Genomic DNA, 20,056 nt, shown 5'->3' with positions numbered 1-20,056 from the left:
GGGTTCGATTCTTCTGCCACTCATGGTGATCCTGACAAGCGACCGAGAGTATTTTGCCTACACAGCAGAGCCTGGCAAGCTTTCCATGGCGTATTCAGTATGTCAAAAAACAGTAACAACAATTCTCAAAATGGAGACGTTACTGGTGCCCGCTCGAGCAAATCAATGAGCAACGGGATGATAGTGATACAGTGACAGTGATACCCAAAAATATTAAAATAAAAGTCAAACACATGAAGAGTTTTCTAAAACTTGCTAAGTATCATGTTAGTATAAATATTTCACACTTTATTGTTTGAAAGTTTATTAAATCTGTAACTTCAACTGACAAGGTAGTCTCATATATAAAATATATATCTATTACAATATTGGTGTTATGGCCTCCTGTTTTCAGTAAACCAGCTATAATTATATTAGTAATAATTTATTCTGTGTCTTCTTTCGTGTCATAAAAAGAAGTTAATTTTGGAAGCTTGGAATTTTGGAAACATAAAATTGATAATGCTGGTAGGAGATGAATTAATCAGTTCAAGTATCAGATTCCGTAATATGGTTCTTTGTCTTATGGCAGCATATTAAACACAAAGCAGAGTGATCATTTCAGCATCTAGTTGGCATTATAAAGACAAAAGAAACTGAGTGCTGGTTCCATTTCTTGTGTTTGGATTTTATGATTTTATAAAAAATATAATGTAAAGTATGGAAACAATAATTGATGATAAGTAGAAAGTGAGATTTAAATATATTCAGAAACTCTCATTGAATCATTTTTCTAGTAGCATAAAATCATATTAGCTGTGCCAAAGTCTAAAGAGGCACTCATTTTGTTTTTGTTTTGTCACCTTTTTCAAAGCATGTGCTTTTATGCAGCATAACTAAATAGAGCATGTTGTACAGTGCTTGGTAAGAGATTAGAAAGTAATAAGTTATCATCACGTTGCACTTTATGTTTTGCATGTTTGGTGCACATTTCTGGCTGACAGCTTTTAAACATTTATTGTATTTCAAATTTCCAGTCCAAATTTTTCAGCTTGTAAAATTAAACTGAGTGAATTGGTGTCGTGAATATATAGAGTAAAATTAAATTCTTGTTTAAATTTGTATTTTTAATTTCCTAATCTAGGAAATCTTAAATACCTTCTTTTTCAAAAGAACTCAGGTCTTAATTGACAGGAAAACAGACACTGAGAACATCATATACAAGAAAAAAATAAAATAACACCATATGTTCTGTCATATCAGATTTCTACCTAATAACAAACTATATATTTCTATTTTATATAGGATAATCTTGCTCCAACTTGGATGGGGTGGAGCGCTGGTTCCTCCCCTCAGCCCTTAATTATGGGTACTGTATTACCCCTTTTGCTACCTTTCATCCTTTCACTGTGACTTTGTGTAGTGGGATGAGGGAGGGGTTGGGAAGGATACTACTGTACCACAGTAGGAAAGTACAGTATTTACATTCTAGTCCCCTATATTCATGTCTTAAATTTCTTTTGAAAAGAATACCTTTGTGAATTTATCTTCTGTGGATTTTAACCCCAACTGTTGCTGATATCTTTATTTCGTTGAATATGGTTTAGTTATGTGTGTGTTGACTTATCCACTTATGGGAAGGTAATCTGACTGGTGAGGGTGGGAGACCCAGGTGTAGAATGGCTATGTAAAAATTTTATGGTCAAGTTCATGGTATTGTTTTGAGGCATTAAACCCCTGCCACTTGCAATGTTAGTGTGGGTACTAAGAACTGCCTTGAAAAGAAAAGCAGTCGATATCTTATTTTGTTGATATGTATGAGTACACACTGGGACATAACATTCTAGGTTTCTTAAGATGGCATTGTGTGACCATTCTCATTTTTTCTTAAGTACAAGTTTATAGGGATTATTTTCAAAACATAGAGTGGCAAAATATATTAAGGAACAGTTAAGTAAGCAAAATGTTTCAAACAAAAAAGAAGTGTAAAGGCATGCACTTATTTGTATTATAGAACAAACTAGCTTACCTAGAAAGTACCCCAAAACATCAGGTGCTTCAAGATAGAGTTTAATGCGTTATTTCTTAGAACTTGTCACTCTTAGAGAACTACTTATCATAGTAGACATCTCAATGAAAACATAAATGATTCTTCATTTTCTTTATTCTTGAACTTGAAGAATATTGTGCATGAGTTTTTATTTTTGAAAAAAAATGGGATGTATTTTTTGTAAAAATTCTTTATTAAACCCCATCATACAAATATATTAATTATATTTCAAAATATTCTATCAGCCTTCATATTTGAAAATGTGATTTCTCTTTGTCTACTTTCAATTTATATATATATTTTTTCCTGTATGAAGAAGAAATAGAATTCATGAGTGGTATTGATTTGAAGTTCAGGGCAGTTCACTCCCAAGTGCTTCTGCATGTATAAAAATCCCTCACATTAATTTGTATATTTAATTTCAATCTCCCAATTAGTGTTTATTTAATGAAATGTTGATAATGAACCAAAGACATAAAGAGTTTCTTTAAGGACCAAGTTGTGCTAGAATAGAAAAATTCTACTTGATGATATCTAGCAAAAATCTTGTGCAAAGAAACATCCTCTAGTATTCATTAAGATAGCTCCTTTCATAGATATTTCTTTTTAGGCAGTCTAAAAACCACAGGCTGTGCTTTGCAATTTATTCAGGCCAGTTCAGTCTAGTTCCTTTGTCACATGGGAACCAATTACTGTAGTTCCCTAGAGCCAGCAAAAAGCTAATATGTCTCCCTCCGTGCTGAACCAACTCCTGGGAAAAGGCAATACTCTCTCTCATTGTGTAATTTAATGAAATGACAAATATGAATGGAGCTCTGTATAACAAATTCCCCAGTATTATGCAGAACGTTTTCCAAGATACAATTCTTTATATCTTTGTTTAATTAAAAATACTTTGGAGGGGAGGGATCAAGGATTGGCAAATATTGCAAATCATGTCCCGAATATCACTGCTTCTGACTGCTGACTTACATCAGAAGTTCCATAGGAGTTAATGCAAAACTGACCTAATTTCAATGGAAACATCTTAGGCTTTGTAGCTAACCCTAAACTTACTGTTGTGTCAAGCTCTTTATTGTTGTCTCACACCCAAAAATAACATTGAAAGTTTTGTTTTGATCAAGACATGCTAAACTAACCTTTATTGCATTCTTTTTTTAAAAATTTACCACTTTTGTATTTATTTATTCAAAATACTCAATTTTATTCCCATGATTAAGGCACTCAAGGTCTTGGGAAATTCATGAGTATACTTTTGCTTTTTAAATTAAAAATAAGCAAACCATCTACCATTTGTTATTTTCCAGTTAAGTGAGAACAAATCTAAGGAGAATAATCCTAAGGAGAATTGAGTGTTACTTCTAGTCTAATCTCTGAACTTAACTTTTTTTCCCATATACTAAATGGCCACACAATATCAAAGTATTTCTCTGATCTTGTTCTGGAATTATAATTAATGAATTCAGGAGGAAATACTCACTTTATTTTGATAGTTAGATGGGGATGATTGCATGAAAGAATCATTTGAAAAGAAAAGGGATTTCAGGAGTAGAAATATTGCACAAGGAATTTCAAAGGAAATGACATCTCAATTCTCTTAAGATTGTATTTAACATGTGATAACCATAACAGTTGGCTTGACATGAAAGTTTAGACTAGGGAAGTTAAAATTGGAAATGCAGATTGTAGCACAATTCAAGTCTCAAGGAATGGATAGAATTTCATAATCAGTTGGGATCCATTAAATAATTTCAATGTGAGATTTAAAAAAGATTGACTCATCTTACATGGATAAAAAGAAGTTTTACAATGTGCAAATATAGGTTAACAGATGTCAGGACTGAAATGGAGATGGTGAAATGGGGAAAAAAAGTAGGAAAGGTGAGAAAGTTTTGAAAAAGATTTATGTGAGAAAAAATCCAATATATAGGTACAACTAACCAGTGGTGAAGGAACAGAAAGAAAGAAAGACTGAAGGAAGGAAGAGAGGGAGGGAGGGAAGAAGGGAGGAAGGTAAGCCAGGAATTGAATCCAGGTCAGTCATGTGTAAAGCAAAGCACCCTACCTACTGGACTATCTCTCTGATACCCTCTGCCCCCACAAATGTGCCTTTTTAACATACATTTAATGTGTGCACAACAGATATATTTTCTTAAATCAAGGTGATAGGTAAAATATTCTGAAAAATAGGGAATAACAATAACATGACTTCAAATTTCATATATTTAATACAAAAGAAACAAAGCCACACCTTTGAAATAAAAAGTATAATTAAGAATTTATTTATTCCATTGTGTAAATGAAGTCAGCAAAATGAGACAGTGGTGCCATGTTAAGCTTACTAAACAAACTCATCTGATTCTGCCTGCATAGCTTGGTTAACTTTTTTTTTATGCACATTACTTCACCTTTGTCATTGTTTTACAATTTCCTTTGACCTACTTAAATAGTACTGCTTTTAACTAAAGAAGGTCAAGGGTTCTTTAGAGACTTTAAACAGGGTTGCAGATGATTAAGAACTGGCTCCTGTATTTTTTTTTCTCATATAAACTATTTGAGTGTTCCAAGATATACTGGCATCAAAAGAAAGACAGAAGACATTTTGATACATGTCTTTTGCTTTGGATAAGATTGATCAGAATAATAGAGATTACAGGAAAAATTCAAGTCTGTAGCATCACCTATGACTTAAGAACATTCTAGCGTCTGTCTATTCTTTACCTCCTAGCTACTTTTATGCTGCTCCAGTGGGAACTGTGTATGGAAAAGGAATCAAGGGCAGTTATCTGTACAGTTACAAATATAAAGTCTATATATTAATTTGTGATTCAGAAATACAAATAAGAGGGGAAAATGCTTCCACTGGAAAAAATAAGTAGATAATTGTTTAGTTCAGAATTTTATAATATCTTACCAGATTTTATAATTATCACCTCTAATAAGGTATCCCTCCTTATTTTTCTAATAAACTGATTTCAATTAGGTTTCATTTAAAATAATTTTATTGAATTAAACTCAGTAAATGAAACAACTGACATGACTGGAGCTTGAAATAAACGATGTGATGATCTAATGAAATACATAATGCTAAATTGTCTTGCTTATGCAAAAATTATTAGTCATAGAAATGCATGAATAATTAAGGTTAAAATTATATTAGGTGCTTAATAATAACTTCATATTTATACATATGAAATTTAAATTAAATTATATTAGTTAAATAAATCATGTCCAAATAGTGATGTTCCTTAATATGTTGCTTTTTTTTTAATGAGTTCATTTTTAGTATTAGGATTTTCTACTTTATTTTTTTTCTAGTTAAATAAAGAAATATTCTTACTTCATATGGAAACAAATTCCTCTAGTTTTGCTTTTACTTTAGCTTTTTGACAACTCCCTCTCTCTCTTTGAAATTCTTTTTTGTTTATTTGTTACATTGTCTATATTTGTTTCCCTAATTGTATTGCTTATGAAATAACGGATTTTATTTAAAATTTTTACTTTGTTTTAAATATTCTAGAATAGACCTGGTATTTGAAAAAATTAGAAATGCCAAAGATTATGATTGCCTTTCTTTTTTATCCAACAAGAATTCTGACTTTTCTTTTTCTTCCATTTGTGTACTAGGTGGTTGTGAATGCCCTTTTAGGAGCAATTCCATCCATCATGAATGTGCTTCTGGTTTGTCTTATATTCTGGCTAATTTTCAGCATCATGGGCGTAAATTTGTTTGCTGGAAAATTCTACCACTGTGTTAACACTACAACTGGTGACATGTTTACAATCACCGAAGTGAATAATCGTAGTGATTGCATAAAGCTAATGGACAGAAATGAGACTGCCCGATGGAAAAATGTGAAAGTAAACTTTGATAATGTAGGATTTGGGTATCTCTCTTTGCTTCAAGTTGTAAGTAGCCATTCTTTTCTCAATTTTTTTTTGGAATAATAACAAAGCTTTTGAACAATTTATTACTTAGTTATAAGAAAATAGATTATAACATTTCTTCTTTTTTCTAGTTTGATTATATAGTTACTAAGAAAATAGTTTTTAACATTTTGTTTCTTCTAATTTGATTTTTGGTATGAGTTTTTAAGCCCAGATGTATAGAAGAAACCAGTACATATAAGTAGTGCAGGATATAGAGATCGAACAGTTCATTCCACAGGTTGTTCTCTCCATTTTGTTCTTCCTTCTCATTTGAAAAAGTGTTTGCTCCTGTTTTTCTACTGTAATCAGAAGCTTGTCTCTGTGGTAGGTCACCCTCTCAAAATTCATACTTAGCCCACCTGAATGGATTGCAACTAATTGAATTGTAATTAATTGGTGGGATGTACAGTTTGGATTAAAGACTAAGCAATGATTTTTTAAAAATTTTTTTTATGGAATCACCATTAGATACAATTACATACTTACAAACTTTCATGATTACATTTCAGTCATACAGTGATCCAATGCCCACCCCTCCCCCAGTACCAACTCTCCACCACCAGTGTTCCCAGTATCCCTCCCACCAACCCCACCCCTTCCCACCCCTGCCTCTGTGGCAGGCACATTCTCTCTTACTCTCTCCTTTTGGATGTTATGGTTTGCAATACAGATACTAAGAGTAGAGGCTATCATGCTTGGTCCATAGTCTACTTTCAGCACATATCTCCCATCCTGAGGGATTCTTCCAATAATAATTTACTTAGTGGTCCCTTTTCTATCCCAGCTGCCTTTTGACCAACATTTTAAGTCATTTTCCTAGCTATGATGCGATCCTCCTGGCCCTTATCTCTACTGTCCTTTGGTGTTAGTCTCCTATTATGTTCTCCTACTGTCCTTAGGTGTTAGTCTCCTATTATTCCACAAATGAGTGCAGTCATCATATGTCTGTTCCTCGCTTTCTGACTAATTTTACTTAGCATGATATAGGCAATGATTTTTAAGTTTTATGATTAGATCCTCAGAGTGAGGTGGGAAAATATGTGACACTGCCGAAATGCTAAATAGAAATAAAACACAGGTTCTGTTGTCTCAGCTCAAATGGTTTTTTGGTACAACTACGTAAGTCAATTTTAACTATTGTAATGTTTGCTCTACTGGGATTTTAAGTTACACAAAAGAAAAATAGTTGGGGCTGGATCGATAGTACAGCGGGTAGGGCTTTACATGTGGCCAACCTGAGTTCAATCCCCAGTATCCCATATGGTCCCCCAAGCACCGCCAGGAGTAATTCCTGAGTGCAGAGCCAGGAGTAACCCCCGAGCATAGCTGGGTGTGACACAAAAAGCAAAAGAAAAAAGAAAAAAAAAGAAAAATAGTTCACAGTTTCTTTGATATTAAAAGAAAGCACTCATATTTTCTAAGAATCATTACTTCCTTTTTAAATCTGTAAATGCAGGGGACTGGAGAGATTATACCACAGGATAGTGCAGCTGACTTGGGTTTAATTCCTGGGCATTGCCAGGAGTGAGCCCTGAGCACAGAGCCAGGAGTAAGTCCTGAGCATCACCAGGTGGGACCAAAAAACAAACAAACAAAAAACAATAAATCGGAAAATGTCTACTGTATTACTTCCACTTTTCTACCCATACTAACTCATTTCATCAAAATTGCAGAGAAGTAAAATACAGGTTTATTTGGCAATGTTGTGGTTCAAAATTCTTACAGTGAGAGTCTACAAGTCTGACTTTGTGTTTATTTGTGTTTGAACTGGGGAATGTTACAATCAAGAAATCTTATAGTTTCAGTTACTTTGATGACCTTGCAGATAAATATCAATTATAAAAATCTAAGTTATAATTATTTTTCTATTACAGACATTGCCAAACATTTTGGAATATTTTTTAAAATATCCCATACTTTTTGAAAATATTCTACTAAATTCTGATTGCACTTGAAATTAAACAATACGTCATTACCTCTGAAAAATTAAGAACTATTCATGAGTTGGTAACCTAACAACAAATATATCAAGATGTTGTGATGATCCAAAATCTATTTTGAAATGCTTTCCAATATGTACATTTCAAATATATATGTGTGTGAATTATCATTAAAAATCAAGTCTCAATTAGTTTTACTTAAAAATAAAAATATTCATATTCTTTATAATAGGCCACATTTAAGGGATGGATGGATATAATGTATGCAGCAGTTGATTCTAGAAATGTAAGTACTTCTCATAGCCTGCTAATATTAATTCAACAGAGCACAAAGCTGAATAGAATAATACAGATTATTAAAAGCAGAAAAATATGACTCATTACTTTTTAAAAATAATAACATCAGAAAAATTACACTAAAATAAAACAAATTAATTTGAAATTCAAGCAAAAATAACACTGCATATATTTAATAACAAATATTCTCATAGTAAATTTTTTTTATTTAATACATTTGGTGTACTGAAGCAAGTATTAAGAACTACATGATTTTCATAAGTATTTGGAATGTATATTTATTTTTCATTTTAGTATGTAAAGCTAAGGATTTCAGCTATGCAGCCTCAGAGATCTGTAATCATCCCTTTCACATTCATTTTTTATGGGGTGATTTCAGATCCATACATCAGTTTCTGGAGCTTTTATCAAGGCTATTATCACTTCCGAAGTCAATAGTTTCCTTTATGTTTGTGTCACCAAAGTAACAATCCACTATATTTACACTTTCCCATGAGAGTCTCCTTTAGGTTTCAAGAAGAAAAGGAAATCCATGTTTGTTTTGACTGTATTCTTCACAACTTTGTAAAATACAGTGTTTTCTCTAGGCCTTCATCTTTTCATTCTAAGTTTCATCTATGTAATCTCTCAGTGCAAAGAATAACCTCTGTTTTGGAAGACCAGGAGACAGATAGCTCTAATGGCCATAATTTCTGCTTCGTCTGCAGAAGCCCCAGATTTGATCTCCAGCATCACATGGTCTCATGAGCACCTTGCCGGAGTCACCCCAGGCCTCTTCTCCCCAATCAGTACCACAGGGTGTGACATCCAAACAAAACAAAACAAGCCAACCCCTTGCAAAAATAACAATCCCTATTGTTTTTATCTTTAAACTGACCCAGCAAAGTTCACTTTTATCTTTCTTGATATGCACTTCTCACAACGGCTTTAGATTTTATGTTGGGTTCATTTCTGAAACCCACAAGAGTTTTGCTATTTCACTTTCTTGTGATTTTGTTTTGTAGGTTTAGTTGGTTTTAACTCATTGTCTGGAAGAACATGAACCTATTTGGGAATTGTTAATAGTGACTCTTTATTCATAAGTGATCTGATAGATCAATGTTAATTTTCTGAGAGTACAACCTAAAGATTAAATTATAATTGAAGATTTTAGATGGGGTGTTCTGTTATGTCTATGTCATATGAAAAATCCAATGAACCTTGTAATGTTAACAGTATAGTAATCAACCTTTTACTGAATATCCAATTCTTGCTTGCTGGAGAAATTCATGTACATATGAATGGCTATTTCTAATTATATAGCCATTATATATTGCTGATAATTTTTCACTAATTTTACTGATAAATTTTCACTAATTATTTTTCAAAGTTTAAAAATCCAACACCTAAATAGTCAAATTAAGCACATTGCTGTCCAACCGGCAATATTTTAAACTAAACATAGTGTTTCATAATATTATTTTTATATTAGAGCATTCCTAAAGTTTAATTTCAGAGGGTGTTTTTTAAAGTCACTCTTTTAGAAGGTAAAAAGAAAAACACTAGTTTATGCATTACTAGAAATTTTCTTTTCACATGAAAAAGTTCAATGACTTATATACCATCAAAATACATTATAATATTTTATAAAATACTCTTCTTTGATAGGTGGAACTCCAGCCTAAATATGAAGAAAGTCTATATATGTATCTTTACTTTGTTATTTTCATCATCTTTGGGTCCTTTTTCACCTTGAATCTGTTTATTGGTGTGATCATAGATAATTTCAATCAACAAAAAAAGAAGATAAGTATTTCTAATATTTTTCTTCTAAGTAAATTTATTTGTGATATTCTCTCTGCCAAATAAATATTGATTTGAAGAACCCAATGATACCAATATATCCACATTATGTATTTGTCTATCTTTGTATAACCACCCTCCCCCACCACTCATCTCTTTCAGGGTAATGAAAGTCAAAAATAACTATGCTTTACCTTGCTTTGCTTAGGTTTACAATACTTCCCTCCTTTTTTATTTTTTTTATTTTAATCTAGTAAAATATTCTTTTTTGCTCATGCTTCACATATGTATTGGGCATATATTCTTTTTTAATCAATCTTTTATTGGAGTTATCAGTTTACCACAGTACTGAAATTATTACTTTATACTTACAGTAACTACCACTCACATTTTGCTTTTCTCCTCAAACACTTTCTTCACATATTTGTTAATAAGATTATTTGTAACTATAAATTTTTTTACTTTATGTGTTTTTTATTTTATCAAGTTTTTTATTTTATTAAGTTTTTATTACATGTGTTATTAAATTTTACTCAATTCTTTACCAAGATTGATGTTTTTTTTTCATGATTTTGATTTGCATGGATATTTTTTCTCAGAGAAGATAGCATTTATCATTTCCAGTTGCTTTTCACCTTTAATAATTTAAATACTGCCTAATTACATGTCTTTTCAACAAAAATGAGTCTTTAATTATATTTTTAAGGTTAATTCCAAGAGCAAGTTAGTTTACTTTTTAAAATAATATATAACATATCCACTCATGTTCACAGATTGCATGAACATTCTTAGATTACTTACTTCTAATTTTTAATTACTTTATATATTTGATAAATAAAATTATTTTTAATTTATCTGTATGTCTTATTGTAAGTACTGATCTATTTTAAAGTGCTTTTTAGATATTGGTAAATTTTTTGTGTACTGCTTCCTCGTGTCATTTGCTTAGCATGTTTTCTTGTTATTTAACTTATACTTTTGTTATATGAGACTCTCATAACATTCCTGACCGTTTTACCTTTTATTTGGCTAATATTATTCTGTACTCAACATCAGGTTCCTTCATTTAACTTATTTACCTGAATTCCACTTCTCTTTACTTACTGGACTGTTACATTCTTGCCAAATTTATGGTGTGACTTACCCTGTAATTGTACTTATCTTTCAGCTTTCTATCCCTTTGCACCAACCAGTCCTTGCCAAAGAGAAAGTGACTTCTACGATAAACTCTAAAACATCTTGGAATATATATACCGTAGCTCTTTGCTACATTTAAATAAAACAATCATTGTCTTTAACTTCAGAAAGGCAGCATATATAGAATAAGGAGAAAAACACTTAATATTTTGGCAAATCAAATATTACCACTCACCTCAAGTATATAGTCTTGAGTAAAATGCTAAGCCTCTCAGAATTTCACTTTTTTTTCTCATGATGATGATGATGATGATGATGATGATGATGATGATGATGATGATGATGATGATGATGATAAGAGAGGCCAGAGAGATAATACAGTGGGTAAAGCACTGACCTTGCAGCAGGCCGACCTGGTTTTGATCTTCACTATCCTATATATGGTCCCCCAAACACCAACAGGAGTGACTCCTGAGTGCAGAACCAGAAGTAATCCCTGATCATCGTCAGGTGTAGCCCCAAAACTAATGACAATAATAATAATAATAATAATTGTAGTAGTAGTAGTAGAGTAAAATTTGGATGATTTCAGAACTAAATGAAATTATATGAACTAAAGTACTTTCCATTTCTTTAAAATTAAAACTCTAGTATAATGATGTGAATGTATTGAACTTTGCATGTCCCTTTTTAACTGTCCTTTCCTATTTTAAATTTATCATGAGACAAGTATAAGAGGACACAGTTATAATCAGTTTTGTTTTTCCTTTCTATACTTTGGAGGTCAAGACATCTTTATGACAGAAGAACAGAAGAAATACTATAATGCGATGAAAAAATTAGGATCAAAAAAGCCACAAAAGCCTATACCTCGACCAGGAGTAAGAAATATTAAGTTATATGGGGAATATAATTGGTTTTCTCATGAAAATATAGCAGCTAAGGGGCCGGAGCGATAGCACAGCGGGTAGGGCGTTTGCCTTGCACGCGACCGACCCGGGTTCGATCCCTGGCATCCCATATGGTCCCCCGAGCACTGCCAGGAGTAATTCCTGAGTGCAGAACCAGCAGTAACCCCTGAGCATCGCTGGGTGTGACCCAAAAAGCAAATATATATATATATATATATATATATACATATATAGCAGCTAATATTTCCAGGGCAAAATTTCCTTCTAGTTTTAGAGCACTGCTAACCTATCACTTTGATAGCAGTAGTTAAAGCTTTCCAAAATGTCAGAGACCACACAGCAATAGTACAGTGGGTAGGGTATTTTTGCCTTGCATGTGACTGACCTGGGTTCAATCCCTGGCATTCATATGGTCCCCTGAACCCACCAGGAGTAGAAGTGATCTCTGAGCTAAGAGCCTGGAGTAAGTTATAATAAGCTATAAGCATTACCAGGTGTGGCCCAAAAATGAGAGAGATAGAGAGACAAAGAAACAGAGATAAAGACAGAGAGAGAGAGATAGAGAGAGGGAGTGGGAGAGAGACAGAGAGAGTAGAGGACCACAAAGAACAAACAGAAAATGTGCCCTTACCTTCATGGGATTTAGAATTACATGAGTAATCCAAACTAAAACTAAAATATACATAAGTAATGTTAAAAATATGTAACTGTTAACATAACTCAAGAATTGTGAAGAAATGTTAAGGAAAAGAATAAGGTTTTGGTTTTGAAAACATGTATGGTTTTGCCATATAAAGAATTTGATGAGGTCTCGAGTGACACAATAACTTACTTTCATTTTATTTTTTCAGTGTAGTTCTAACTATCGTGGTGGAGAAAAAAATTCTGGATCTACTATTCATTTCTATGACCATATAGTTAGAATTCGCTAATGTCTATAAAAGTTGGCCAATAATAAAAGATATTAATAATATTTTATTAACAATATTTTCATTTTTCAATGATGAATCAAGCTATTGCTGTGAAACAAGGAGTCTTTATCCCACATTGTATTGACCTCTATAATCATGATCTAAGGTCAAAATAATTTGGGAGCATACTGGGTGACAAAATATAGTTGCATTCAACACATATTTTGTGTTTCAGAGAAATATATGATTACAAAACTTCTTATAAAAATTTCCTTTTAAAGACTAACTCCCTATTGTTAGTCATTAGACTACTCATTGGGAAATAGTAGTTTAAAATAATGACTAAGTAACTATGTGCTAAAGATGATCTTTTCTAAAAACCAAGGTCAATGGCTACTATGTACAAATATAGAAAGTTAATATGTACAGAAAGTAGTTATGTGGATGCTAAAGTCTATAAAACAAACAACAACAATACCTCTCACTAACAGAATATCTTTTTCTTAACAGAATAAATTTCAAGGAATGGTATTTGACTTTGTGACCAGACAAGTTTTTGACATAAGCATCATGATTCTCATCTGTCTGAACATGGTCACAATGATGGTAGAAACAGATGACCAGAGTGATTATGTCACTACCATTTTGTCACGTATCAACCTAGTTTTCATTGTGCTATTCACGGGAGAGTGTGTACTGAAGCTCATCTCGCTGCGCCATTATTATTTCACCATAGGCTGGAATATTTTTGACTTTGTGGTTGTTATTCTCTCCATTGTAGGTAAGAAGTATTTAAAGTCTCCTAAGTTCATATCAATAAAAGTAAGAGTCAAATATAGACTCCAGGTCTTCCCAACACATAGAGATGCCGCCTATGACTTTTGGTTCATTTCCACATGTGTTGTTTTATTACAAAATGAGGCTTCTGCTGTATTTACACTATCATAGCTTAGTCTACCTACTTTCAATACTTATCATTTACCAACATAGTAGTCTTACTCATTTAAACTAGAAATGTGATGTAAAGTTTAAAAAAAAAATTGTCAGGAAAAAGAGAAGCACTGAGTGCAAAGAGAATAAGAAAAAGTAGAATGGGCTGAACAGTCATCCATTTTCTCTTTTTTTTTACATTGGAATTGAGAATATATGACTTTTGGTGCTTTAAAACCTCCAGATGTGTTTGTAATATACTAAGTGCCTGAGATCATATATTGCGGAGCACTAACTATACTCCTGAGCATCATATCTTTCTCAAAATTTGATATGACAGAACCAAGAGCAAAGGGAATATGCATATTCCTACAGAAATTGTGATTCCATGAAAGATCTTTTATATTGCATTTAATTTAATTTAATTTTTATTAATTTTAATTTAATTCTATATTTGTATCTCATTATGATAAAATTCATGCCTTACCTGGCTTTAATAAACCTTTTACAGATATTCCTTTTAAAGTAATTTGTGCCAATATATTTTGGAGTTTACTTGAAATAGGTAAGGCCTACGTTCAATGAAAGATTCCCAGCATCCCATATGGTCCCCTGAGTACTGCCAGGGGTAGTTCCTGAGTGCAAAGCCAGGAATAACCTTGAACATCGAGGGGTATGACCCAGAAAGCAAAAAAAAAAAAAAAAGAAAGAAAGAAACAATCAAAATGTTAAGTGTTATTGGGACATAAAGAATTTCTTTTAGTTGATGTTCATAGATGCAATATAAAATGTGAGTATTTGGGTTAAGAAATAGCTTGTTTTGATAAATAAGCAATTAACAAGTCCTCACAGGAGGTGAGGATGGGGATCAAAGCTTTAGTAAATGTGCATGATAGGTCTTTTCAAGGTATTATAGATTATTTTGGAATGGGATAATAGTAATGATGCAGAAAGTAAGTGAGCTGACTTAAGATATCTTTTCAGTAGTCATACACTTCAAAGCCTGGAACACAGAGCAGGAGAGGCCTTATAAGCAATAGCTCATATCTTTTAAAATATAACTACCCCAGCTCCACGGAAGAAAGACGTCTCTGTGTGAACTGGATATATACAGTCTAAAACAGATGACTAATTGGGATTGGTCTATATTTTACCATGTATTATGGGTCATCTCTGTTGGCCATATTTTCATGCCATTCCTCCCTCTAGAGATGTTGACCTTCTATCCAACTTATGTGTTGTCTGTAGCCATTGATTCTGTATTTCCTGCCACATACCTCCTCTCTCTCTCTCTGATCTCTCTCTGGTCTCTTTCTCTCTTTCTCTCTCTCTCTCCACCCCCAAACACACCCCTCATGTTTTTTAAACTTATCCTTTACTAAGTTATGTAACTTGAAGGTACATGATTTATTGATCTCTCTCTTACTTATAATTATTTTTTCATTAAAAGATAAATGGAAAAGAAAATTTCAAGGGAGGGGACAGAAAAATGTTTAACCAATGTTAAACAAGAGAGAATCTATCTTTGATCCCTCTGGAAATATGCAAGAACATATACAAATATATAGGAATAGAAAAGCTGAAATTTAGAGAAACATCAAATTCACAGAGAAATGAAAATAGCATCAAAAACAGACATTTTAGTCAGATAAGGGCACAAAATAGGCTATGTATCTTGGCAATTTTAGAAAAAAAAAGTATATTCATATAAATTTTAACCCGCTGAAATTTACATAGACTTGAGAATTTTTAATTCATTTTTGAGATTTGATTTTGAAGTCTTATGTAAGCTAAAAATAACTATAAATTGCCTTCAAAATCATAAAGCACGGTAAAATCCTTTTTTTATCGTGAATAACATCTTAGTTATTGAATTACATCTTAGTACATCTTAAGATTGAATAACATCTTAGTTCAGATGTACATTACAAGAACCAGAGTGGCTGCCTAAAGAGCAGAAACAAATTTTCTCACATATCTATAGGCTGGGAGACCGAGATCACACATCACCATGACAAGTTTCTAGTAACCCTTTCTTCTTGTCTGGTAGGCAGCACTCTTCATGTGCACAGTGAAGAGACAGTGTGAAATCTCTCTGAAGTTCTGCTGATAAAGTTACTAATAATATCATGAGAATTCATTTGTCCATAGCAAATACGGAATTGAATTTTATGCTTAAATGTCAAAATTCACATTTGTTTATGATATCTTATATGTATGTGAAACTTAAGCATGTGTACATAAGTTTCCGTGTTCTGAATTTTATTTAGGAGCCTTTACAGAAAGTAAAGTGTTTGATAACTTCTTCACTGGTTGGTTGTCTACTCTTTTCCCCCCCAGGTATGTTTCTGGCTGAGCTGATAGAAAAGTACTTTGTGTCTCCTACCCTATTCCGAGTCATCCGTCTCGCCAGGATTGGTCGAATCTTGCGTCTCATCAAAGGGGCCAAGGGGATCCGCACTCTGCTCTTTGCTCTGATGATGTCCCTCCCTGCCCTGTTCAACATCGGCCTCCTGCTCTTCCTGGTCATGTTCATCTATGCCATCTTTGGGATGTCCAACTTCGCCTATGTGAAGAGAGAAGTTGGAATTGATGACATGTTCAACTTTGAAACCTTCGGCAATAGCATGATCTGCCTGTTTCAGATCACCACCTCCGCCGGCTGGGACGGATTGTTAGCACCGATTCTTAACAGTGGACCTCCAGACTGTGACCCTAACAAAAATAACCCGGGGAGCTCAGTGAAAGGAGACTGTGGGAACCCATCTGTTGGGATTTTCTTCTTTGTCAGTTACATCATCATATCATTTCTGGTTGTGGTGAACATGTACATCGCTGTCATCCTGGAGAACTTCAGTGTTGCGACTGAAGAAAGTGCAGAGCCCCTGAGTGAGGATGACTTTGAGATGTTCTATGAGGTCTGGGAGAAGTTTGACCCGGATGCCACCCAGTTCATGGAGTTTGAAAAACTATCTCAGTTTGCAGCCGCTCTTGAACCCCCACTCAATTTGCCGCAACCGAACAAACTCCAGCTCATCGCCATGGATTTGCCCATGGTCAGTGGTGACCGGATCCACTGTCTCGATATCTTATTTGCTTTTACGAAGCGTGTCTTAGGGGAGAGTGGAGAGATGGATGCTCTTCGAGTCCAAATGGAAGAGCGATTCATGGCTTCCAACCCATCGAAGGTCTCCTATCAGCCAATTACGACAACTTTAAAACGAAAACAAGAGGAGGTATCCGCTGTTATTATTCAGCGTGCTTACAGGCGCCACCTTCTAAAGAGAACTGTAAAACAAGCTTCATTTACCTATAATAAAAATAAACTCAAAGGTGGGGCTAATCTGCTTTTAAAAGAAGACATGATAATTGACAGAATAAATGAAAACTCTATTACAGAAAAAACTGATCTGACCATGTCCACAGCAGCTTGCCCACCCTCCTATGATCGGGTAACAAAGCCAATCGTAGAAAAACATGAGCAGGAAGGTAAAGATGAAAAAGCCAAAGGGAAATAAAATTTTTAAAAGGTGACAAATTGTTTACAGCCTGTGAAAGGTGATGTATTTTTGTCAACAGGACTCCTTTAGGAGGTCAATGCCAAACTGACTGTTTTTACACAAATCTACTTAAGGTCAGTGCCTACAATAAGACAGTGACCCCTTGTCAGAAGACTGTGACTCTGTAAGGGGAGATGACCTTGACAGGAGGTTACTGTTCTCACTACCAGCTGACACTGCTGAAGACAAGAGACTAAATGGCTACTCAGACTGTAGGGACCAGTTCAAAGGGGTGCAAACATATAATTTGGGGGTTGTTTAACATGAAAAACTTTAGTGTAGTAATTTTAATCCACTCTTTGCATTTCAACTGCCACATTTGTCACATTTTTACAAAATCGGTTAGTGGATTCATCTTTTTTTTAATCCATATGCTGTTTATTATATGTGACTATTTTTGTAAATGGGGTTTCTGTTGAGAAATAGACTAAAGGACCTCTTTAACAGGTTTGTCATCCAGGTAAGAGAAATCACATGGCCCTCCCATTTGCACAAAGAAGTGGTTTGCATGAGGGCATGCTATACTTAGAGACCGTGCATGAAAAAAGTCACAAGGAATACAATGAGTTCTTAAATTCCATCCATGTTTCTGGGAGGGATAATTCGGTGATAGTTGGAGGTGCTTTGCTATTTTTATTTTGCCAACCCAGTCCCTAGATAAGGTAGGTCTTTTCTTTTTTAAGGGTAGGCCATTCAATCTTAGCAGGTACAAACTTCATTCAAATGTCAAGATTCATAAATGTTGTTTCTGTTTAATATATTTAAAAAATCAAGACAAAAATACAAAAAAAAAAGGAATAATGAGCATTGCTTCTCCCCTGAGGACTGAATTGAACAAAAGAACAACCCTTAATAAATTTCTGCTTAATCTGCACTTTGTTTAGCCATCTTCAGCTCAGCAAGGTTGATAATGTATATGTTAATGAAATGCTATTTATTATGTAAATAGTCATTTTACCCTGTGGTGCACGTTTGGGCAAACAAATAATGATCTAAGCACACTATTTATTGCATCAAATATGTACCACAAGAAATGTAGAGTGCAAGCTTTACACAGGTAATATAATGTATTCTGTACCATTATAGATAGTTTGGATGCTATCAATGCATGTTTATATTATCATGCTGCTGAATCTGGTTTCTCCCACTGCTAAGAATCTCATTTATGAGAAGCCATATGTCAGTGGTAAAATCAAAGAAATTGTTCAACGGATCTCATTTCTTTAAGTCATTAAGCAATAGTTTGCAGCACTTTAACAGCTTTTTGGTTCTTTTAAATTTTAAGTGGATAACATATGGCGAATAGTCAGATTGTACAGACATGTTTAAAAAAACACCGCTTAACCTGTTAAAAATGTGTTTAGAATTTTATAAGCAAATATAAATACTGTAAAAAAAAGTCATTTTATTTTATTTTTCAGCATTATGTACATAAATATGAAAAGGAAATTATCTTCAGGTTGATATCACACTCACTTTTCTTACTTTCTGTCCATAGTACTTTTTCATGGAAGAAATTTGCTAAGAAATGAAAATATGACTGGGTAGTTGTAGATTTATGCTTTTTAAATTATATTTATTAATATTAGATTATTCATAATTTTAGGGGCAATATAGATTCACAACTCACATCCATATTATGCCTTGCAATTGGAAAAGGGTATCAAATTTTATTTACTCATTTTGGTAGTAGCACATTTGATTTAAATAGAACTTTTTTCACTTTTGTCCCTTTATTTTCTTAAATTGGTTATGTATTTATTTTTTGGTGTTATGCTGCTCTAGACTGCTCTAAATATGATGTGGGTTTCACCTTTTTTTTCCACAGTAACAAGAGTAGTGAACTTCAGTAGTCAATTACATCAGACATTTGTGTTCTTACAGAGGCAAATCATAGGTTCCACTTTTTCTTAAAACTACTTAGATAAATTGTATTGGTCAACTGCATGCCGGAAAATGCTATTATCCTAAATGATGCTAACCAACATTAAAAATGTGCAAAAATAATAAAGATTACATTTTTTATTTTATTGCTTGCTCAGTTACTTCTTATTAGCAGCATTTTATAAAATGAGGATGTCTTTGTCTACAAACTGGGGTATAGGAGAGCTGCAACACACATACACATACATGTATCTGGACCAAGAACAAGAAAACCTGGAATAAAAAAGAAACAGGGTAGAGGTAAGAAAATTAGATCCAAGACTCCAAGGAGGCAGCTGTATTCTACTAGGAAAAGGATCTCTGTTATTGCCAAAAGTTAAACCGGTGACTTCAGGTAGAAAAATATGGGAACCATAACAAGGATGGATGGCTGGGTTCAAAGTGATGCCTTTCAACCTGGATTTTACAAGGTTAAGTTGATAAGTGTGCGTGAGTGAGATGTTTGGTTTACACCTCTCAAATTGCCCATGCTTCAATCTCACTAAGGGGGCATTGCCTTAATAGACTCTTACCTTCCAACTCCTAATTGATTTGGCAAATAGAAAGCCCCCACTCCCAGCCCCACCCGGAGTGAAAGCAACAATGGGACAAGAGCGAAACCAGGTGTTTACTCTCAAGTTCCTTGTTTTGTTCTTCTTCTCCCTTGGCATAGCTGCATTCATCAATAGGAAATCATCCATCCAGT

General features: G+C 33.6%; 1 protein-coding gene across 6 annotated transcripts in view; it reads left to right on the top strand.

Moving 5' to 3' along the window:
• The window catches only part of SCN1A (sodium voltage-gated channel alpha subunit 1), a 167,890-nt gene extending 148,433 nt beyond the window's left edge, over positions 1 to 19,457 (top strand). For all 6 annotated transcript variants that reach the window (XM_055119682.1, XM_055119685.1, XM_055119684.1 and 3 more), the window contains 6 exons: positions 5,657 to 5,938; positions 8,132 to 8,185; positions 9,844 to 9,981; positions 11,892 to 11,996; positions 13,448 to 13,718; positions 16,208 to 19,457. In XM_055119682.1, the coding sequence (XP_054975657.1) occupies positions 5,657 to 5,938; positions 8,132 to 8,185; positions 9,844 to 9,981; positions 11,892 to 11,996; positions 13,448 to 13,718; positions 16,208 to 17,385 (2,028 nt within the window). In that variant the 3' untranslated portion in view covers positions 17,386 to 19,457. The remainder of the gene's footprint in view (positions 1 to 5,656; positions 5,939 to 8,131; positions 8,186 to 9,843; positions 9,982 to 11,891; positions 11,997 to 13,447; positions 13,719 to 16,207) is intronic.
• Positions 19,458 to 20,056: the final 599 nt, after the last annotated feature.

The sequence above is a fragment of the Sorex araneus genome, chromosome X (assembly GCF_027595985.1).
Source record: "Sorex araneus isolate mSorAra2 chromosome X, mSorAra2.pri, whole genome shotgun sequence".
Classification (NCBI taxonomy): Eukaryota; Metazoa; Chordata; class Mammalia; order Eulipotyphla; family Soricidae; genus Sorex; species Sorex araneus.
This window is presented reverse-complemented; position numbering and strand designations above follow the sequence as displayed.